The sequence below is a fragment of the Ornithorhynchus anatinus genome, chromosome X5 (genome assembly GCF_004115215.2).
Source record: "Ornithorhynchus anatinus isolate Pmale09 chromosome X5, mOrnAna1.pri.v4, whole genome shotgun sequence".
In the NCBI taxonomy this organism is placed as follows: domain Eukaryota; kingdom Metazoa; phylum Chordata; class Mammalia; order Monotremata; family Ornithorhynchidae; genus Ornithorhynchus; species Ornithorhynchus anatinus.
In genome coordinates, this window is record NC_041753.1 from 15,270,254 (window position 1) to 15,293,788 (window position 23,535).

A 23,535-nucleotide genomic window follows, 5' to 3' on the forward strand; every position below is an offset into this window, starting at 1 on the left:
CGAGGCTCCCCGGCGCTCCCCGGCATCACGAGTTTGGGTCGGGGCCCCGCCCTCCCTCCGTTGCTGATTGGGTGACCGCCCGGGCCTCGAGGCCGTTCATTGGTCGAGCTCCCCCTTCGGTGGCTTCGTCGGCCCCGCCCTCTTTTCCTCCCCGGCCTTTCTTTTCCCTGCCCCCGCCCCGCTCGTCGGTTTTCCCCTAAGGGTCGAGTTTTCCGCTTCCGCTTTTGCCCCCGGGGGCAGTTTGGACCTCTTGTTTAGAACCCGGCCGCCGCACGCGCTCGTTCGCTTGCTCGTCATGACCGAATTCGAATCCACCGTTTTAGCGGCCAACGGCGTGACCAACGGCGGAGAAGAGGATCCCGCCGCCGCGTTCCTGGCCCAGCAGGAGAGCGAGATCGCGGGCATCGAGAACGACGAGGGCTTCAACATCTTGGAGAGTGGCGAGATGCCCGCCTCCATGAAGGGAGAGCCGCCCGGGGGCTCCGGTGAGAGGCCGGGACGGGCCGGGGGCGGGAGGGGCGCGCCCGGGGGACTCGACCGGCCGACCCGCTCCCCCGCGCCCCCTTCTTCCCTCCACTCCCGGCTCGGGAGAACCCCTATCCCCTTGCGGCTCTGGGGCTCCGGGCGGACGGCTCCCCGCCCCCAAAAGAGAGGCCCTGCGGAGCCGAAGGGCAAGTGGGGGAGGGAGTGGTCGGCTGCCACTTGGTAAAAACGAGTTGAGAGCTTCGTCTCAAGCCACCCGCTCCTGGCACGTAGTAAGCGCCTGCCAGATATAATGATTATTTAGGAATCTCTTGTGCGGCGTTAAGCGAGCCCGGACGCCTCGATGGGGCCGTTACTCGAGGGTGGGTTCTGACCACCTCACCGTTTCGTGGTGAATTAGATGTCTTTCACGATGATTGGGGGGAGGGGGACGTTGTCGTTTATATTCGATCTTAGTTTGGGATTGGATGGAAAGTCCAGACTCTGCTTTCAATCCGGGACCATCTTTGTCCCTTAGCTACGATTGCTACTGCTTTATTTTGTGAGAACAGTGACTTATTCCCTCGAGTTTTTGTGTTACCAGCCCAAATCGCTTAACCGTCATTTTGCCGGATTGGAAAGATAGGTCTAACCAGCCTCGCTCAATTCTGGAGCACCTACTCTGTGCAGAGAGCACTGTGCCTACTTGCTTGAGAGAGTACAATAAAGTAGTTGCAGACCCTACCATTACGGTGCTTACAACCCAGCTGGCGAGACGGACATTTAAGTAAATTACAGGTACGGGAAGTTTGAGCATTATCCCTCTGACCTGCATTTTACAGACTAGGTAGTATCCCAGTGCCCTCCAAGGTCGTGATAAAGATGTGTATGTGCGCTGGTGACTTTAGTTCACAAAGCCGCAGCTTTACCCAGCTAAGCTACTTAATTCCCCAGATGTAATCTGCAGCCTCTCTGTTGCTAACAAAACCACAGCTAGGTTTTTCAGAAAGGAATTTGAAATACGTGAGCGTGTTACCTATTAAGCCAGACTGCTCGACTGGGATACTGCCATCACTCCCCTGGCAAGATAATTTGGCTTACTTCATCCACATTAGAAAGAGCTGCCTTAATGTGCAGAAGCTGGAACAGCACCATAACTTCTAGACAGACTCTACTGCAACAGGGAAGGGCCCTGAAAACTGCTCACTATTAGTTATGTTATCGCAGCTCTTATTTTCGGGGTTGGTACTGTTCATTTATTTTTGTTTCTCCTCCGCGCACCTTCTCCCTGCGCCTTAGGTTGTGACTCTCCTGTGGGCCAGTGACCGTCTGACTTGATTGGCCGCCTACCTTTTCTTCAGGGTTTAAAAAAGTGCATTTGTTAAGTGCTTACTTTGCACATTATTAATTGCTTGTTTCGATACCACACTAGTGCCCCCTGAATCTCTCACATGTTCCCTGGAAGTTTGTTGTGGTGCCGCTTTATATTTTTCCTGCAAAGATATGAGAACATCTGTACTTGTTCAAAGCCAACACATGCTACAGATGGGCAGATACTGCCCTAAAGATAAGGTGCTGAAAGATACTTTGCTTCCAGCAAAGGCATGATATTTGGGGAGGGGGGCCTATAGTGGTGAGATACTTGGGTGTGGGAGGAAAGAATGTAGTAAACATTAACTATGGGAGTTAAATATCCCTTGATAACCTTTGTACTTTTAATATATTCTAATTTTAAAATCAAAGGAAGTGGGGAAAATAGCAGCATATTGCATTTAGAATGAAAAGTTAGGTAAGTTGAAATGGTCAGGAGCACAGCCTTCATTGTAGCCCAGAAGTCGGTTTAAGCAGTTTGAATTCCTTGATCAGTTTCTTTCAACTACTGGATTGTAAAGTCAGAGCTCTAGGTTGGGGTAAATTCACCAACAGTGTAAAATGTCAACAATGTATTTGTAATTGTACACTTCAAAACTTGCAATTTTGGCAGTCTAGGTTATTTTGAGGATCACTTAAAATGTCACCGAATTTTACACTGAAAATATAAATTGGGGTATTTTTTAATATGAACTTTATGATTGGGGGATGTTTTGGGAACTTCTTGAATATTTTGTGCTGCTAAAATCCCGGGAGTGTATGAGGTGGCTTGTTGCTCTCTTAATGGACTTATCCATCCTTTCCCCAAAGGGTACTCTTAAGACTATCCTGCCCTCTCCCCAAGTACTCAATCAGGAAGAAGCTCTCCCCTTCCCATGCCAGAGTAAACCTTCCCAGTGCATTTTGAGAAGGTGGTGCAAAGTTAATCCAGTTTGAGTAAGAAGGTAAGTTCCCGGTCAAAAGTTCAATGTAGTTATCTTAAGCAGGACCCTTAAAAGTATGCAAGTTAACTGGAAAAAATTGACCACCAACAGCTGAATCTAAAGCCCTCAAAGTTATCTCCCTTTTTCTTCCTCTCCAGGAAGTATTGGGAAGGCAGTGGTTACAAAACACTGTTGGGCTTTAGTTTAAAAAAAAATATCAAGTTCCCTAAGACTTTTAGAGAGCTTTCTGAAAGGTCCTAGACTTAAGAAACTCTTCTCTGCTCCTTCCCATATCAAGCCCATGAAACTGCATGTGTGTGTGTGTATTCTAATTACTTTTACATTGGATACTGGAGTTTGGTTCCATAATTCTGGCCAGGGAAAAACCTCAGTAGTAAGAGATAGCTAAAAAGCCCCAACATGTGTGTGCACAGGGCAGGTTTTTTTTTTAAAAGCTAATTCTTCAATAGCAAAGGTTGAACTGACCAAAGCAAGCCCAATACATACAAAGGAGCGATCTTACTGCAAAAAAAGAATACTTTTGGCACTTCAAACAACCTTGGTTCCATATCCAAAACCCTAGTAGAGCCCTGAATGACCTAGCAGATGTTTTAGTTAGGTGGAATCTGTTCCAGTAAAGATGCAAAAAGGAAAACACGAACTCACTGCAGCAATACCCTGTCTTCAAAATAAATGCTGTGGATTATGACAGAACAACCTATTAGCTACTTTAGAACATGCAATAGAAGCAAAAGGCTAAATATCTGCCCTTGAGGGACTTTCAATCTTAGGGTTGGAGCTGGCCCTTAGCAGAAAAAAAAAAGATAATTAGTTAACAATTCTAAGCCCAGCTATGCTGAATTAAATGGATTTGCTGCTAGTACTTTGTCCCATGATTATCTGGCTAATGAGTCAACTACCAGTAGACTTCATGAAATTTTTCAACCTGCCCTTAGGTTTTTACCTTGAACACTTCTGGCCTTTGAGCTGTGAACAGCTGAAGGAAGGCTATTCCTCTTTGGAACTGTGAAACTGAAAATCTGATCAATTAGAGATGTTTTATCGGAATAGTATTTTTCTGTACATATAACAACTTCAGAAATTTGACTCCCATCCCATTCCCTGTTCACTCCCAACTCTCTTACTGGATGTTGTATAGCTTAAATTGGTTCCAGAAGCAAGAGCATTTCATACCCGGTGTGTTTTTAAACAAGTCTTTGAGGGATTTTGAGATTTACTTTTTCAAACTTTGACCTTTTGAACTACCTTATCCAATTTGTGATTTTTAAACCCTGTCTTCAACATTGAGGCTGATAACTCTGAAATGTAAATCCATCTTAGGTTTTTGACTGAAGAAAATACTCAGTATTTGAAATATTTATATTTAATAGTTTAGACCCATTAGATTGGAAAGACACTGTAACTTGGTCGTATCCGGGATCCATAGAATATCTTTCTGAGGAGGATTTTCACATCTCACTTTATCCTCTTATCACGGTCAAGCGGAAAGAACATGGGCCCGGAAGTTAGGAGACATGGGTTCTAATCCCAGCTCCATCAGTAATCTGCTGTGTGACTTTGGATAAATGAGCCCCATGTGGGACAGGGACTGTGTCCGACCTGATTATCTTATATCTGCCCCAGCAGTTCAGTGCCTGGCGCAGAGTAAATGCCTAACAAATATTTATAATTTTAAAAAGATTAAGGTCGGCACCAGTGGATGGTCAGAATAATGAACAGCTGAAAAAAACACTGCTTTAATTCGTCCTGATTAAGTGGGATGTTACAGGGCATCTGTTTTGCAAGGTAGGGAGCTAATTGAAGGACCAAGATTGACACCCCACAGCAGAGGGTTGGGTGTCAACCTGGGGCCTAAGGTTACTGAGAGCAGCCAGCATCCCTGGGCTCTTGGTGCCCTTTTAGGGCTTGAGATGGTTCTGGGCTGACTTTACTGTTCCTTCCCAGTCCTTTCAGGACTGCTTTATTCTTTTTTTAAAAAAATGTTATTTCAAGTTAAGCGCTTACTATGTCAGGCACTGTACTAAATGCTGGGGTAGACAGATGCTACTGAGGTTGGACACAGTCCATATCCCAAATGGGGCTCTCAGTCTTAATCCCCATTTTACAGTTGTGGTAACTGAGGCCCTGAGAAGTTAAGTGACTTGCCCAAGGTGTCACAGCAGGCAGGTGGCAGAGTCATGAGTAGAACCCACAGCCTCTGCCTGCCTTCCCCGAGGACATGCTGCTTCCCTTGGTTATTGGCAGAGCTAATGTTAGGCTTTCAGTCAGTGAGTCACTGGAAATCTACTGCCCTTTCCAGTAAGCAGCTACATAGGTTTGTTTCTGGAGGCCCTGTGCATCTCTCTCTCCAAGGTTTGTGCCTGGGAAACCTTGCAGGTTCAAGCATGTGCCAACAGGGATGGCCATTGACAGCACCTGTGAGTATGACACCTCTTTGAGAACCTGGAAGTAACCCGTTCATTGTGTTACGTGCGTTATGTGGGCTACGCAACATTATGCAATGTTATCATACATGACCCTCTGTGAATCTGCAGAATCTAGAACATTTTCTCTAGAAGGAGGGGAAAACCCCTGTCTTAGTTCACCTCCCACTCCAGAGTCTTTGCCTTCCCCTTCTAGGTCTCTGCTGCCTAGCCATAGTAATACTAGTGGCATTTATCTGTTTACTGTGTGCCAAACACTGTACAAAGCACTGGGGTAAATACAAGATAATCGGGTCAGACAGAGTCCCTGTCCCATGTGGGGTTCAGAGTCTTAAGTAGGAGGGAGAACAAGTAATCCCCATTTGACAGATGAGGAAACTCAGGCACGGTGAAGCGACTTGCCTGAGGTCACGCAGCAGCTAAGTGGCAGAACTGGGATTAGAACCCAAGTCCTCTGGCTACAGGGCCTATGCTCTTTCCACTAGGCCATGCTGCTTTCAGTTTGGTGGTAGGAATGGAAGTGTAAGGAGGCTAAGTGCTTAAAAGAAAAATATCAGGTAGGAAGGTGTCCACTACCGTACAGGGACCACTGGACAGATGGCCATTCTAGTGCCAGCGCATATAATGTGGTTAATTAGGTGACAGTGAATAAAAACTGTGGCACACCCGTGGGGAAGAACCGCACTAGACCAGATGTCATCTTGCCGTCCAAGCATCATGTGGTAGAACGATCAGCCAAATGTCCCGTTAGCTGACCAAAACACAGGCATGAACCCCAGTTCTCTCTCTGCTTCTCTTCAACCACGGGCCTCTGTCTTACCGAGAGGCAGGAGACACCTCCTTCTGGACTGCCCAGCGAGGCAGAGAGTTGTATGAATTTGAATGGAGAGGAGGGAGACAGCCTTCCTGCTTCTGTTTACTTGGTAGATTCACCCTGCATGCTGCATTATTCAGCACGCAGGGAGGGCATGCTGAATAATGCAGGCCCTCTCACTCACCTAGGAGGAGACAGGTTTACCTGAGAATTGAGTTGGGAGGAAGGAGGTGTGTGAGGAGATAGTACTCCTTAATCCCCTCCTCTAGCTTGCTCTACCTAGCTGGAGAATCTAGAAGTTCCTTTTCAGGGACTTGATGAGGTGATGAGATTCTTCACCTGCTTGCGCCACTGTTAAGGTCCTTCCAAGAATCTAAAGTTTAAACATACGTCCTGAACTGGATAACTGATGCTCTGCTGTAATAAGCCCAGAGGATCTGGGTTCTAATTCTGGCCATGCCAATTGCCTGCTCTGTGACTGGGCAAGTCACTTAACTTCTCTGTGCCTTGGTTACCTCATGGTAAAATGGGGATTAAATCCTACTCCTTCTGACTTAGACTGTGATCCCCATGTGGGACAGGGACTGTGTCCAACCTGTTTATCTAGTATCTACCCCAGTAGTAAGCGCTTAACCAGTACTATTTTTTAGAGCCTAGACCAAAATAGTTTAAACAAGTCTTTGATTTTTTTAAAACAGACCCTGTTTCCAGGGTGGAAGGGAAATTTTAAAATGATCACTAGATAAGGTACTATGGCCAATTCCTACATAGGGATATTAGAACAGACTTGGTTCAGACTCTCCATTGTAACCAAACTGGGTATAAAATATGCAAAATATTTTACCTCACCCTGGGAAAGTAGAGTTGGCTACTCTTGGTACAAAGCTAAGGGATCTGTGAGTTGCCTCATGTATGCTTGGACTAGTTTGGTATGTGGTATTTAAGTGCTTACCGTGTGCCCTGTTAGCCTGCAGATTTCTTCCTTGCCCAGATTCTCCTATCCTCATCTCCACTTTGCCCCTCTTGAGACTCTATTTTTGGGTTTTAACTGATTTTTTTTTAAATATTCATCTGGAATTTGTCATTTGGGTCCTGTAAAAGTTACTTCACAAGGGGGCCAAAAAGCTATCAGTTTTATTGATGCTAAAAATCAGTGGAGCTATTATGGATTTGCCCCTCAGTTCCCTCTTTTTTTTTTCCCTTCTGTACCCTGTCTCCTTAAGTATTCCTTTGCTTGTCTCCCCTCTATGCACTTTAACAGCAGTGTTCCGAGAGGGTTAAATTTGGCAGTCACAGAAAGAACTTTTTTCAGCAGGATAAACCAGACACAGCACCGTTTTCTTCTCATGATGTGTTGGATACAATGTGAGAGAGGAACAGAAAACAAAGCACACCATAGAGAACAAAACAGCAGCAGCTGGCTTGGAAAAATCAAAAGTCGGCATTTGCCTTTGCAGGTGGGGAACAATGGTGTTCTGTGGAAATCCAACAGAAAACCAGCATAGTTGGGGAAAAGTCCATCCTCTAATTGGCAATCTTCTCTTGCTGCTGCTCTTCCCCTCCTTCTACACCCAAAAAGAAAAAGGCACAGGTGGAGGAGGGTAAATTTTTGAAAGCAGATGGGAGATATTTTGAGAAGGTCGAGGAGCGTGGCTATGTGGGTCAGAGCTCCAGAACCACTGTGGTATCTGTGTAATCCCTGTGGTGCAAAGCTGCAAATCTGCCAGGCCCCTCTTATCCCCAAAATGCCATCCTCTGCTATTTTTTTTTAAAGTATTTGTTCAACACTTATTATGTGCCAGGCACTGTAATTTTGGTATTTAAGTGGCTACTTTGTGCCAAGCACTGTACTATGGGCTGGGATAGATAGAAGATAATCAGGTCCCACATGCCTAGGAGATCTAGGAAGGAAAACAGGTTTTGAACTCCCATTTTGCAGGTGGGGGAACCAAAGCACAGATGAGTGAAGCAACTTGCTCAAGGTCACATAGGCAAGTGGCTGAGCTGGGATTGGAACCCTGGTCCTCTGACTCCCAGGCCCTGGGGGTGGGTAGAAGCTAACCAAGTTGAACACTGTCCGTATCCCATGTGGGACTCTCACTCTTAATCCCCATTTTACAGATGAGGTAATTGAGGCACAGAGAAGTTAAGTGGCTTGACCAAGACACAGCAGACAAATGGCGGAGCTGATATTAGAACCCAGGTCCTCTGACTCCCAGGCCTGTGCTCTTTCCACTAGACCATGCTGCTTCCCAGGGTGCTATTGCCCAAGTAACAGCAGTTCTGGCTCAGCTAGCCCCCATGGGGCCAGTAACGTGGCTGTGGTTACTTGTATGCTGATGGCAGTCATAGCATCAGTGGCAGGTAAGTACTCTCCCTCCCCTGGCTAACTGCTCACTTAATCACGCTTGCCTAGTCGGTAGCACCTGTTTAGTCCCCTTAATGATCTAGTACCAGACTCTTGAAATAAAGCAGTAGTGTCTGCTAATTCTGTTGTGCTCTCCCAAGCGTTTAAGTACTGTGCTCTGCACGTTGCGCTCAATAAGCAGGATTGATTGATAGCGGTGGATAATTGTGGCCATTAAACCCTAAGTAGCTATTTCCCTTGAAGGACGGAAAATCTAATTTGAAAAACTTGGCCTGTGTATTCAGCCTCCTAAATAATGCCATGCCAGAATGGGGGAAGAAGCTTGGCGTGTATCGCATTGTTGCTTTTGGGGTGGTTTTTTTGTTTGTTTTTGTTTTCTTTTTAAACTTGTGGATGAAACAGCTAAATCCAGCTGCAATAGTGGCAGTGTGACCCCACTCTGGGAGTCTAGTTCATTCATTCTTGCTCCTCCCTCCCTAGTCTTCTCTTCCATTTTTGACTGTCCATCTAGCCTATACTTAAAGAAATTATGTTGGTGCTTACTTAAGAAGAATAAATTTTCCCCTGCAAGCTGGAACAGCTTAAACCCACATATTATCCAGTAGTTCTATCTCAGGAGGGCTCATGAATAGCTAACAACTGTTCCTAAACTCCCTTTGACTTGTATAAGCGGCAGAGAATCCTACAAGTGAATTATTGACATACTCTTAGCCCCCCTCCCCCATCTCTACTGCACCCACCCCCAGATAATCTGAATTAGTTCAACTCTACCAGATTGTAGTATTGAGATGCCTTTATGGCCAGTAGGATCAACCAGATGATTTAAGCTCCATTAAGGGGCGTTTATGTCATTAAGCATATTGTTCGCGCCCAAATGTAATGTGGGACTCACATAGCCCCAACACTAAGTATGGGGCTACCTTTTTGTTTTCTTTAACTCATTTGTTCACAAGGATCTAGAACAGTGCATTCCACACAATAGGTGCTCAGTAAATACTCTTACTGATGTGGTGCTGGTATAACTAACATATTCAGTCCTCTAGACAGTAAGCTTGTTATGTGTCTGCTAGTTCTGTTGTATTCTCCCAAGTGCTCTGCACATAGTAACTGCTCAATGAATACCACTGATTGATGACACAGCCTACCACTATTGCTTTCTGTCTTGAATACCCATTCTCTTACTACTTGAAAAGGAGAGTGGTTGGAGAAGGGCTTCTGCCTAGGCCATGATGTTCCCTGTCATCTACAGCCCATAAGACAGAGCCACAAAATAAAAGTAGGAGTCGAGGCCCAAGGGTCAATAAAGTCACCAGGGTTTAACTGCCCGGAGGCAGTGTAGGTTAGGGATAGAGCACTGGGAGAGAAGCTGAAGACTTCTAGGGGCTATTCCAGGTAAAATCCCTTGAGTTCCTATTGGTGAAATGGCACTCTTGTTTACTTCAGTGCGAGGCCAGGACAAAGACCACTGGGGGCTTTGAACTACTTCAAAAACAATGCAGTTACAATGCAGTTAAGACTTCTGCTGACCAGGTCAGCTGCTCCAGTAGTTTTGAATAAGTAGACAGTCGGTAGAGTGAAATATATTCACTAAACCATAGTTCTTTTAGCTAGCTGACGTGTCAAGAGCGGACTTCCGAGGGCACCCAGAATTATAGGGTGATTTCATATATAGAGCCATCAAATCTTAAATAATAAATGTCTTCGTGAGATTGAGTTGAATTGTTAAGCAGCCATTCTTGGGTTGATCCTCTTTCAACGGGGGGCACATCTTACACCACATCTTAATGCTTCTTGACTTCCTGCCTCTGCAGCTGAATTGGCTGGAGGATAGGGTGGTAATTTAGGTGGGATTTTTTTTTTTAAACCCCTCCTCATTACATGTTTGTGCAGTACATTCCTGCATGTTGAGTTGCCTTGAGTAAGAGTATCCATATATAATATATATAATTCATATAATCCACTCCCGCTACAGTGTTTGTGCAGTAGACTTGTGCATTTTGCATTCCTTGAATAAGAATTTCCATGTGTAACTGTTTGATATAATTCCCCTCGCACATACATGCTACTACAACAGTTGGCTCCAAAAAGCCAGCTTGTCCATCTGTTAGCAATTTACTCAAATGAAACACTGTCATAGCATTTCTGACCAGCTTTGATATTGACACTGATCCTCTGTCTTGCAGATGCTAATGAAGAAGTGATGAATGGAGAATACTACCAGGTAACAAAATAAAACTATCCTAGTTATATTAGCAATGTTAATGTTTCTAATTTATAAAAGGACAGGGCTCCCTTGCTACATCTGGACTTGAGATGATATATTGAATGTTGGGACGTAGTAATGAACCAAAAGGTACGTTACAGACCGAAAGGGATTCTAGAGCTGTAATGTGATCTGCAGCAAAGGGAACCATCTTGTAGATAGTAGCTTGGCAATAAAGTACCCAACTTCAGAGCAAGGGCCCCCAGTACTAAAAGTCCGTCATAATTTTCCCATCTGTCTGTTTTAGGACTTCATTTTATCAATATAAGAAAGAACTTTTATGAACTCTTTAGAAAACCTGCCTTGCTTTAAGGAATTCTGCTTAAAAGGAAAATATTTTAGTTTCCAGTAACTGAGTGGTAGCACACTTGCATTATTTGTAACAACAGTCGGTATGTATTTACTGTAAACTAGGACCAGAAATTAAGATTCACTGCTAGGAAATAAGCTACTTGCTGGAAAAATCAGCAGGGCTGGCGTTCAAACAGGAAGAGCCAAACAGTGGGTGGCCCTTAGAATTCTTTTTCATCTGAACTAGGAAATAGTTCTGCCCCAGCATGTATTTTCACTACATGTTTTTGGCTGGAGTGCTGTAAGGGAATATTTGGGCAACAACGTGAACCTGTTTGGATACAAGGCGCCACAGTATTGAAGGAACGGGGTGTGTGCAATGTCATACCCAGCGAGGACTTAAACCGCTAGTTTTCCTTATTGTGAGCTTTGGCAAGAATGTGAATGCGCACTGTAGTAAAACTGCAAAGAAGGTAGTGGAAGGGGGCAAGGGCCAGAGAAAAGGGTAACTGAGTAGAGATGGCATTTAGCAAATCCCCTGAACTGGGGCTAAAATGCAGTCGAGAAGGATATTTGGGAGATGAGTGCCACCTATTCGTAGAACCTAAGGTGTTCCCATTCATGCTCTTTTCTCCTACATCTCCCATATTCGTAAGGGGTGAAAAAGAGAGAATTCCCCCAATTCCTAAGGGCAGATCATATAGTGGTGGGGGGGAAGATCACTTAAAGGTTGAAGCACTTGATAAATATACTTACAGTAAGTTGATGGGTCAAATTGAATTCTAAGCATTTAACTCTGAGTTATTCCATTACAAAGCAATGAGGTGCAGGTATGAAGTGTGATTTTGGACATTGATGTTCACACAAGAACATTCTTGTCACTTAAAGCCCTTATTTTTCCTTTTGAAGATAGAAGAACATGTTAGTTGGGGCACTTTAATAGAACACCCAATGACTTCTGATGGCCTGCCATTAATTGGCTGGTCTTTAATTACCTGCCACTATAAAATATTGAGTCTAGTTAAACCCAGATAATTTACTTTGTTGAAAAGAATTACCTGTTCTCAAAAGGTAGATTATAGAACTAAACATACGTATGTTTTGTGTTGAAAGGAAAGTAATGGTCCATCTGCTCTTTCACAACTACATCGAGTGAGATCAGAACCAGAGAGCATCCGTAAATGGAGAGAAGAACAAATGGAACGTCTGGAGATCCTTGGTAAGGAATCCCATTTTGCAAAGAAACTGAATATGCATGTTTTTCTGTAATTTTTAAAGAAAAATGGAACTGACCCGCTCGTGATTGTCCTACCGTCTTTTATCTTCTTCCCCAGATCAAGGCCTCACCAAAGCCATAATTGAATTTGGTCATTCTCTTGAGCCTTATGATTACAGTGAATTTTTTTTTATATCCATGTAAATCTCTTCAGTTTAATCAGTTTTGTTTGAAGCTAAATTATTTCTCCATTGATGTACCAGAAATCTACATTGTGTCTATAATGGAAAATGAAACACTCAAAAACCTGAGTAAAATATTCTGTAACCTGAGACTACAAGCATGGTACACCTATACATTGAATACAGTGAGATTTAATTATACAAGACTGGTTTCTATTCAGCAGCTATTCAGAGTTTAAGTACTCTTGAACCCTTTCACATGAATCCCAACTTTTTGCCTCAAGTATTTCTCTGGAAAAATAAAGGAGGAAAGAAAAAAATCCCTTAAGACTCTTGGTGTACTAAAAGTAACTTATTCAGTAAACCCTGATGCAAACTTCTCTCGTTTTAGGGGTGAAATTTTGAAACCGCCTCTCTGAGGATGAAAAGCTTACTGCAAACTGTTCTTCATGAACTATTCATTCACAAGCAATTCTTTATCAGAAGAAATAAAGAAAACCGTTTCACTGTGTACCTGGATGCAGAAATGCCCTGTCATTCTGCCACAATATCATGGTCTAGCCAAGCCTGTGAGCATGCTACAGCTACCCAGGATGCGTCTGTCCTATTTTATACAGAGTACAAGTTTTATCTGGCCTTCTGGGATAAGAAGAGGTTCCTGTTGGTCAAAAGTTCTAGTCAATTATGGATCAGAGCTGGGTAGCTTTTATTTTGGGGGTGTGGGGGGGTGGTTGTTGGGTGGTTTTTTTGTTTTTGTTTTGTATTTGTTAAAGCATTTATTATGTGCCTGGCAATGTGGTAAGTGCTGGGGTAGATACAGGATAATCAGGTTGGACCCTATCCATCTCCCAGATGGGGCTCACAATCTTAATTCTCATTTAACAGATGAGGTAATTGAGGCACAGAGAAGTTGACTTGCCCGAGGTCACACAGCAGACAAGTGGTCTGATTCCCGGACCTGTGCCCTTTCCACTAGGCCATGCTGCTGCTCTTAATGTCTGTCACCCCCTGTAAGCTTCTTGTGGGTTGGGATTGTGTCTAACAACTCTACTATACTTTCCCAAATGTTTGACAGTGCTCTGCACACAGTAAGTGCTTGATAAATACCATTTATCTGCTGAAGGCAGGAATCGTGTCTATCAACTGTATTGTACTCTCCCAAGAGCTTAAGATTGATTGATCGATCCCAGGAAGATTGGTCATCCAGAGGGCCAGTGAAGTCCTTAGAGAAACCTGTTGGCTGAGTCTTATCCAGTCCTTGGAAACTTTTCCCTGCTGAAGTTTCATTAGAGGGAACAGTTTGCTGCCCTGCCTCTCTTAACATAATGCGGCTAAAACTCCCTGGAAGAGCTTATGTGATGAAGGGCCTGGATATGTATTCTGTTGTAAACAGGATTCCAGTGCTGACTACTGCAGCATTCTGATTGATAAATGTCAGATATGACCAAATTATGTATTTTCTGGAGTCTCAGCAGATGGGTGCACTATAAATTGGGGATGCTTACTGAGTTAGAATTTGCTCAGTCCCAACGAATGAAATAAAATCTGAACCCAAGCAACACGGAAGCCAACAAGTGACTACTTCATTCCTACAACTCACCTCTTCTGTTCTCTTTCCCCTAGGCATCAATTCCAACACTGGCCTCCTCCTCAGTGCTCAGGCAGTCACCAAGTCCCTCTAATCTCTAAGCTTTCTACCCTCATTTTTCCTCTGGGGAAATCAACTCCCCTAGCTCCTAATTAGAATGAGGTAGCTAAAGCCCAAAGAACTCTTTGCAACAGTGGGGATTTATCATTCTACCATCCACGGGCACTAAACTAATTGCAACCTCTTAATTTGTTAATAAGACATTTTGGTATAAACTTATTATGAAAACGTAATTATGAACTTTGAAACTTCTGCAGTGCCACATCTTCCTTTCAGGAGAGGAATTGATGATATCTTAGATGGATTACTAATTCCATCACAATATAATCTCGATTGCATTTTTTCTTGTTATACTGAGCTACACTCGACCCCTCTTCTCCCTCCACCCCCGCCCCCCGGCCCATCACTTAAGAGAAACTCAACAAAAAATATTCATCTTATATATGTGATCACGTTGCTCCTGAGTTCACTTCTGGGCTGCCGTGATCATTCATGGAATCTTGCCACCTGCTTGTCTCTGATTTTCAATTATTTAGAAATTAATAGGAAGCCACCCTGCTTTTGACTCTTTCATCTCTCTCCTGGAGCCTCCTTTCTCATTCAGGGGGCAAGATAGAAGCTGAGGCTTTGGGGCCCAGGATCCTGAAATAAGAGGTCAGGTCAGTGAGGTGTGGAGGAAGGAAGGGGGAGAATTTCCAAATGTTTATATTATGCTCTTCTTTCCTTTTTAATTATTTAAGAATTTATTAATAGGAAGCTGCCCTGCTTTTGACTTTCATGTCTCTCTGAAGCATGAGTCACTTAATCATCTCTTTGTGCCAAATACTGTCCTGGGTGCTGAAGAAGATGGCTGCAAATTATAACATCCCACTTAATCAGTATGAATTAAAGTAGTCCATTTTTTTCATTATTCTCATCAGCCACTCTGCCTGACCTTTTTTTTTTTAAAATGAAATTTAAGTGTTTACTATATGCCAGACACTGTACCAAGCACTAGAGTAGATACAAGATGTCCGGTTGGACACAGTCCATGTCCCATATGGGGCTATGTCTTAATCTACACTTTACAGATGAGGTAACTGAGGCACAGAGAAGTTGTGACATGCCCAAGGTCACACAGCAGACCAGTAGTAGAGCCGGGATTAGAACCCAGATCATTTGACTCCCGGGCTCTTTCCATTAGGCCATGCTGCTTTATAAATATTTGTTCCTACAGTGTGATAAAATGGGAGGAACCCCCCCCACCGCACCCCCCAAAAAGAGAAGAAAAACAAAAAAACCACTTTCATTTCAACAGAAAATTATATCTTTGATAAACCCTTCTTTAATCTGCTCACTAAGTATTCCCACACAAACACACATCAGCATAGCACCCTTTGATCGATGGTATTTGAGTGCTTACTATGTGCAGAGCACTGTACTAAATGCTTGGGAGAGTACATTACAATAGAATTAGCAGATATATTCCTTGCCCATAATGAGTTTACAATCTAGAAACGAGTTTACAGTCTAGAGACAGTAAGTACTTGATACTCACCCCACAGCAGTTATATATGTATCTGTAATTTATATTAATGTCTGTCTCCCCCTCTAGACTGTGTCTACCAACTCTGTATTCTTCCAAGAGCTTAGTATAGTGCCCTGCACACATTAAATGCTCAGTAGATATCATTGATTGGTAACTATGATATTGTCATTTCCACAGTTGTGAAATTAATGTCCTGGATAGCCAGACTAAGTAGATGTTGTCCTATAGCTTGAAGTGGCTTTGCAAGCCCATAACATGGGTGGAAAGTAGACTTTGCAAAAATGATTTGATAACCCTCATGAGATGGCTCAGTGGAAAGAGTCCGGGCTTGGGAGTCAGAGGTCGTGGGTTCGACTCCCGGCTCTGCCCCTTGTCAGCTGTGTGACTGTGGGCAAGTCACTTAACTTCTCTGTGCCTCAGTTACCTCATCTGTAAAATGGGGATTAACTGTGAGCCTCACGTGGGACAACCTGATTACCCTGTATCTCCCCCAGCGCTTAGAACAGTGCTCTGCACATAGCGCTTAATAAATACCAACATTATTATTATATTTTTCCTCTTGTAAATTTTTAGTTTTGTATAATTCTGGTTCCTACATTTGTGATTGATGCTTCTTGAGAATATCCATTATTCTTGTTATGGTTACACATCCCACCCTTGTTTGCCATCTGTCTAAAATGACTTTCTGATGGATGGTAAAGTCTTGATTTAAAATTATTCAGCCAGAAGTTTATAGCTGGAAGTGTCCCTGGGATTCCATCTCATCTTGCCCCTGCCTTCAAGCAGTGAAGTGCATAAACTATCCAGGTCAATGTGGTGACTTTTTCTTTCCTTTTTTTAAGCTTTTAAGCCTCCCTTGACTGCCTATTTTAGTGTCTACTCTCTTTATAGTACATAATTCTTTTTTTTAAGTCCGCTTGAATTAACTTCTGCTGCACTATAAGTCCGTATCGTCCTGTCCCATCTCCTGAAATGGAGAAGGAATCTCCGTATATGCTAGTCAGATAGTCACAACTCTTTAGCATGGGCACTTCTCTTCATCAGGCTAATTTCTTTATTCCCGGTTATGCTGTCCATTTTTCAGGATTTATTTTCCATCTCTGCTGTTCTTGGTTACTTCCCGTTTGGTCCGATCAGTATCAGAAATCAAATTTTTCCAGTTGCAGTGAATGACACTTTCAATATTTAATAATAATGTTGGTATTTCGTAAGCGCTTACTATGTGCAGAGCACTGTTCTAAGCGCTGGGGTAGACACAGGGGAATCAGGTTGTCCCACGTGGTGCTCACAGTCTTAATGCCCATTTTACAGATGAGGTAACTGAGACACAGAGAAGTTAAGTGACTTGCCCACAGTCACACAGCTGACAAGTGGCAGAGCCGGGATTCAAACCCATAACCTCTGACTCCAAAGCTCAGGCTCTTTCCACTGAGCCACGCTGCTTCTCTGGGCTTCTTCCGGGCAGCAGCAGCACAGGAGAGAGTGGAGGGTGGAGACTCCGGTATTATATATATTCATATATATATTTCTATATGTGCGTCCTGTTTCCGTGTAACACCTCAGTTTCACTTGAGCACCACCGATCTCCTTCAAGACATGAGCTCCAGGGATATGGGTGTAGGGGTGTGGAAGAGGGAGTAGGGAAACAATTTCAAAAGTTGCATGTGGGTGGTGGGGTGGGGGATTGGGACAGAAAATTTAGAGGGTAGGGATGGTGGGTGTTGGAGAAGCCATAGAGAGCAGGAGGGCATGATGTCTGACAGCCAGTTCCTTCTTTCTGAGACCCTAGCTGTTTCCTGCACTACTTTGTCCTTTCTGAGTTATGGCTTTTGAGTGTTAGGCCTTTCCCCCAGTGCTCCCATCTCCTGAGCAGAGGCAGGGATTTGAACTATGATTTATATGTAAAATAGATTACAATATATACACCTATGTATAAATATATTTATATCATAAAAATAACATCATTTATTTATATTAATGTCAGCCTCTCCTTTTGGACCTGTAAGCTCACTGTGGGCCATGAACGTGTCTACTGACTCGGTTATGTTGCACTCTTCTAAGTGCTTACTACGGTGCTCTGCACATAGTAAGCGCTCAATAAGTACCAACGATTAAAACCCTACTGCAGCAGGAAAGGCGGCATTCCTGGACACCAGCTTCGGTCAGTACCAGGGCTGAAGAGCCAGCTGCCATCTATACCTGATCTAGACCAAAGCATCTTAGCCTGTCGACGTTACATCCGGTAGAATCAAAAAGCTGTACTCAAGTCTAGATAAGCCACAGCCAATCGGTGGTATTTACTGAGCACCTACTGTAGGCAGAGCACTATACTAAACATGTAGGAGACTACAGTAGAACTGGTAAACACAATCCCTGCACTCAAGACCTTACAGTCTAGTGGGGAGTCAAATGTTAAAATAAATTACAGGTAGGAAAAGCAGCAGAGGTTAAGGATATGTATATTAGTGCTCTGGGGATGGGGTGAGTATTCAAGCCCTTAGGGGGTAGAGACCCAGATGCATAGACAAACCAGCTGTGGGCCACTGTGGAGAGGATAAATGCTTTTCTCATCTAAATAGTGTGGTGATACCCTAAGACAAATTAAATTGCCCTGTAAAATCTGTTCTTCTCAAAGCCTAGTTGGTTGCAAACACCTAGGAGAGCAGAAGTTCCTGAGAAGCAAATTGATATGTTGATTTATTAGTCCTTAAGATGGTTTTGTTTATTTCATGGATAGCAGGATCAAGAACCATGTGCTATGTCTAACATAGGGAAGCACAGATAATGATCTCTGCATACAAGTTGTTTGGGGGAATACACCAGAATTAGTTCTGATTTACAAAGTGTCTTTCTTGTGTTTCATTAGATGCCAATTCCCGGAAGCAGGAAATGGAATGGAAAGAAAAAGCAATAAAGGAATTGGAAGAATGGTATGCAAGGCAGAATGAACAGCTACAAAAAACAAAAGTGAACAACAGGTAAGGTCAAGGTAGACAGTATACTTGTGGGGTTTAAAATGTTCATGTCAGTTGGTCAGCCTTGGGATTCGGAGACATCAGTTGAAGAATCACTTGCCATCAAAATGATGTGAATGGGCCTTTGGATATTTGGCTGCAACTTAGCTGTGTCTTAAGGACATATAACTGTAGAAATCTATTTGAAGTATCAGTGACAAATCTGATTTAGACTGACCTATCCTTAGGTATATAACAATCGTTTCACATGTAGAAAAGGTAACTTTGACTTTCTTCCATGACTCTTGCTTATTCTAAATTATCTTTGAAAGGAGAACTCTTATCTGAGAGAGTTTTAAATAACTCTGTGGTGGGCAGTGCCACCTTTCAGCAGTATATCCCTGGTGCAGTTTCACTCATTCAGTCGTATTTATTGAGCACTTACTGTGTGTGGATATATGTAAATACCTGGAATTAAGGTTCTGTGCACTGCCTAACCCCTTGGGCCCTCAATATTCATTGTAAGCTCCTTGTGAGCAGGGAGTGTATATGATAATTGTGCTCTGTATGGTGCTCCTCTCACAATAGGTGCTAAACAAGTGCTACTGATTAACAACCTGGTTTTCTAGATTCATGAACCAGTCTCAAAATTGGTTTTGAAGACCAGAGTAAGGACATTAGATCTCTGAAATGTCTGAAGTTAAAAACAACTCTTTAATCCACTGAAAATGCTTAACTCTAAGGAATTGCTTCCAAAGAGGCAGTGTTGCCTAGTGGAAAGACTACAAGCTTGGGAGCTAGAGGACCTGGGTTTTAATCCCAGCTCTGCCACTTGTCGCCTGGGTGATCTTGGGCATATGATTTAACTTCTCTGTGCCTCAGTTCCCTCATCTGCACAATGGGAGTTCAATTCCTGTTCTCCCTCATTCATTCATTCAATAGTCCCTCCTACTTTGAAGGACTGAGCTTCATGTGGAACCTGGTTATCTTGGCATCTAGTAAGTGCTTAGCAAAAAACATTATTTTTATTATTATTTAGCTCGGGTGCTGAAATTAAATTTATCTTGATGAAGGGGAAGTAGAACTTCAATCCATAGACAATTTTGGATAATACTGTTAAATAACTTGGAAATAAGGATTTAATTTGAAGGTGTGGTCTGGGTCACAAAATCCCAGAAATGCAAAGGGACAACACACATGCGTACTCGCCACCTCTTCCCAAAGTGAAGATGGGTCCTCTTCACCCCTTCAGCTGAACTGCTAGACTAGTTGGTTTAGGCTGAATCACATTGTCCTATCACTTCTTCATGGAAAGAAGTCCTGTCTGTTCAAGCATGGCTCTAAATTTTTGCAGGGGGGAAGGGTGCGTACCAACCAAAATTCAGGGTTGACCCCCAGCATGACTTTGGACCATATAAAATTATAGTGGTGGAGTTTCTCTCGTCAGATGAACCTCGGTCCTGAGACTTCAGGACTGAAAATCTTCATAAAAGAATTGATTTGATGGTGGTTTATGCAGTTCCATTCACACTCTCGCTCCTGCCAGTCATATTCCCATTGGGGCATGGAGTCCATCAAGTGAGTAGATAGTGTGTGCCTCTTGGCCTGACTGGGAAGAATGATAGGAGCCCTTCTGGCTTTCATTCGTGATGATCCTGCCCAATGCGAAAAAGTGAAATGGAAATGGCATTTGAGAGAGAGTAAAAAGATCATGAAGTGGGAGGGTTAGACATCCTATTGAGACGAAAATGTCTTGTAGAACAATTGTCAGTCAACAAACCAAACAAGTTGCCTTCCAAAGGTCACTTGAGTGGAATACAGAATTCACCCTAGACTTGAAGACCTTTCTACTTGTCGCTTGATTCCTGCAGAAAAATTCAGTTAGTCCTTTCCTTTATTCATGTGCTTTAAACTTCCAAAAAGCAACTTGCCTCTTCTGAAATTGGAGGTAAGTTGGCCATAGCAACTGAATTGGATCTTAGTGAATTACTTCCAATGCCAGAGCATTGCTGTAAATTAATGGTGTTCTATGTTGGCGAGATGGGCCCAGATGTTAGTGCAACATTATAGACTAAAACCCATTTGCCAATGATTTTTTATAGTGACTACACTTTAATCTGACACTTCTTTTCGTTGCACTATTCTACTTTAGCTGAAACTGATGAGTGGCAAGCTGTCACTTGGATTTGCGGATTCCCTGCTTCAGAGGGCCGTGTGGTTTTGGTGCTACTGTATGTGTAGGGATTGCCCTGTAAACTCCTGAGCCAACCTTGCTTGTGTGAATGCATCATGCAAATGAAGCTCCTCCCGGCCTGATGTGAGGTCAGGAACTCGGGGGTGTCATTTTGGGTAGTGTTGGATCTAACCCTTGTGGTTGCGAAGCTGCTTGAGGAAAACTGGGCTCAGGCCAAGTTGTACCTCTCTTGGCCTATGTAGGAGGGTTCTGGCTTATGACTTGGTAGTGTGCGGTGCTTAATTCTTGAAGACTGGGGCTTTTTTTTTTTTTTTTTGGCCTGTATGTATAGGTTCCCAAAATGACCCTCTCAAACAGATTCCAGTGACATTTTAGTTTTTCAACCATTCTCTCATGCTAGTTAATGGAAACTGGCCTTTGGGACCTTCTCCATGAAAGTTGATTAGTAGCTTAGAAAAAGACCCAACTGTGAATTGAGTCAATCACTCTGAAATTACTCTTAATAGGAGACTTTGATATGTTATCACTGTCACTTGCCTGATGAAGATATTTGGCCTTCTCGACTTTTCAATACCTTCTCTTTTTTCCTGCCTGCTTGCCTGCCTTTTGGACCTCTTGCTGCCTAGGGTGGCAGACGAAGCTTTCTACAAGCAACCCTTCGCTGACGTGATTGGTTATGTGTATGTTGCAAAACTAATTCTCTTCCTATTCTGATCATCTAACTCTTGTATGGGTACAGTTAATGTTGATTTAAAGGCAGTTGTTTTATCCAAAATGATGAATTTAAAGGTGACGGAATGAGCCCTTAGCAGGGTTGGCAAGCTGGGATTGAAAGATTTTGATTGGATAGGGTCTTGGAGAGCATTCAGTTTGTGTTTTGAACTCATTCTGCATAATGTGCTTATTTTTAGCACCCTAAAAGTAATAATTTTAAGAGGGCATTTGTGACTGCTCACATTTCCTGCTATAATACTAGAATTGGTGAAGTTATGAATTTTGATGACCTTAAAAATCATCACGATCACATTCTCCAATAATTGCCATCATCATACTTGAAGAACCAAGAACTTCAGCTATAAAACAGTTTTTGAGGGGCATTAGTGAAAATGGGTGTAGAGAAGGCCAAACTTTGGAATCCTTTTGTCAATCGGTTGCATAGTAAAGTTGGATTTAATGGACTGTCTATTGACACATCAAACAAGCCTTTGGAATGCTGGATTTACAGGTGGTATTTGACTTTGCTTTTGAAACATTTGAAATTGACATCAAAAGTGGAGAGACTGAATTGTTTCATTTTGATTGTGATGTAAAATGAGTGTAATTGAGGCAGAGTACAACTGGCAGCATGTTTCCTGAATGCAGATAGTGTATGTCTAGTTTATGTACCATCACATTAAGCTCATTTTCATTCTCTATATCTGACTTAAATTTTCTCTCCTTTTTCTTTTCCTCTCCACCTTTAAGCACAAACATAAGTCATCCTTGCTACAGCCTAGAACAGTTAAGTAAAATCTTCTCACTGCCCCTCAGTTGTCTTGTCACAAAGTAGCAGTGTTGTAGTGACCCCTGTCTTCAGTTGGCATTTGTACTGGACTCACCCTGGGGAAGCGTGCTGGACCTGTTCATGGGAGATTCATTGTCATTTTTTTTTTTGGTTTTGGTTTTTTATTTTTTATTATTTTTTTTTTTTGGTATTGCTTGTTGGAGTAGGTGGGTGTATTTCCCCCTTGCCCCCCTAAATCACTCTGTAAGCTATACATTCTCGTTACAATTGCCTGGTTGAAGTGAGGGACTGTGCTTGGTTTGAAATAATGCTTGCAGCAGTACCATGCCAAAAAAGAACATTAATATTTGTGTGTGGGTTTGTGCACAGGTTATTGAGCTAGCCCCGGGGGAAATGTTATCTCCTTCATGAACCCCAACCTCCTATGCCTCAAATCTCATAGCTTTTATACAAGCAAAGGAGCTCTGACTGCTCTTTTACAGCCTTGGAAATCAGCAGTTTGGCTATGGAATTCTTTGAAATTGAGATGGAAAGGGAGGCTAAGTCTTCAAGAACTTAGCGATGTCTGCCTGGGGCGTACCCAACTTGCCTGTTTGTTCTCATAGGAGAAGTCTCTTTACAGTATGGTCTAATCCAGAGTTGCAAAGATGCGGACAGTGTCCTAAATCTTTGAGGCAAGGGAATAAGGTCAAAAGATCAACTTAAACCAAACACCTGTATTCCAACATTTTACACAGCAATTCTTGCTCTGCTTATGCACAGCAGGTGAGGTTTGTGTTTCACATCAGTGCTGGCAGTGGGGTTACGTTTGGAGACACAAAACACGAAGCAACAAGCTTGATTCATCACTTGTTGGCCGGGGGCGACGCAAATGAGTGATTCTGGTTGTGACTGATAATGCATTAAAATAAACATTCTATGTTTCTAGGGCAGCTGAAGAAGCCTTTGTAAACGATATGGAAGAAACTTCGCCGGGCACGGAGTGGGAACGTCTCGCTCGGCTGTGTGACTTTAACCCGAAGTCTAGCAAGCAGGCGAAAGATGTTTCTCGTATGCGCTCTGTTCTGATCTCCCTCAAGCAGACCCCGCTCGCTCGCTAAGGAAAAGTAGAATGGAAACACAATTGGCAGTATCTTCTTTTTCCTCAAAAGTTGGTCAGTGAATTAGTTCTGTTGCTGGGTTTTGTTTTCTTGGTTGGCCGGACCTTCACATCTTTTAAAGTTGATAGTCGTGAGTGCATGTTTTCTTCTTCCGCTTTCTCCGAGGCAGGCGAAAGGGGGGAGAGCAAGAGCCTCAAACTGGGCCCTCACTTGTGCTTTAATTTCATTTAACTGGACTGTGATTAAAAATCTGTTGAACAAAAGTGCGACCAC

The 23,535-nt window shown here is 43.1% G+C and overlaps 2 protein-coding genes across 5 annotated transcripts in view; one reads left to right on the plus strand and one right to left on the minus strand.

Moving 5' to 3' along the window:
* Positions 1–23,535, minus strand: part of GNE (glucosamine (UDP-N-acetyl)-2-epimerase/N-acetylmannosamine kinase) — a 122,485-nt gene that overhangs the window by 5,203 nt on the left and 93,747 nt on the right. The gene's annotated exons all lie outside the window — the stretch shown is intronic.
* Positions 71–23,525, plus strand: CLTA (clathrin light chain A). 4 transcript variants are annotated; one of them, XM_007668244.3, is made up of 7 exons: positions 71–485; positions 10,566–10,603; positions 12,050–12,155; positions 18,377–18,488; positions 21,285–21,338; positions 22,123–22,158; positions 23,091–23,525. In XM_007668244.3, the coding sequence occupies exons 1-7, from the start codon at positions 296–298 to the stop codon at positions 23,260–23,262; spliced, it is 708 nt and encodes a 235-aa protein (XP_007666434.1). In that variant the 5' UTR covers positions 71–295; the 3' UTR covers positions 23,263–23,525. The 4 variants fall into 4 exon arrangements, with proteins under 4 accessions (XP_007666434.1, XP_028911731.1, XP_001506919.2 ...); XM_029055898.2 differs by lacking the exon at positions 22,123–22,158 and having other exon boundaries at positions 165–485; XM_001506869.5 differs by lacking the exons at positions 21,285–21,338; positions 22,123–22,158 and having other exon boundaries at positions 171–485.

Excerpts from the sequence above, each read along its gene's own strand:
- CLTA (XM_007668244.3), top strand. The coding sequence starts at position 296 with ATGACCGAATTCGAATCCACCGTTTTAGCGGCCAACGGCGTGACCAAC. Across the intron at positions 486-10,565 it reads AGAGCCGCCCGGGGGCTCCG|ATGCTAATGAAGAAGTGATG; the intron begins GTGAGAGGCCGG and ends TCTGTCTTGCAG. Across the intron at positions 10,604-12,049 it reads TGAATGGAGAATACTACCAG|GAAAGTAATGGTCCATCTGC; the intron begins GTAACAAAATAA and ends TTGTGTTGAAAG.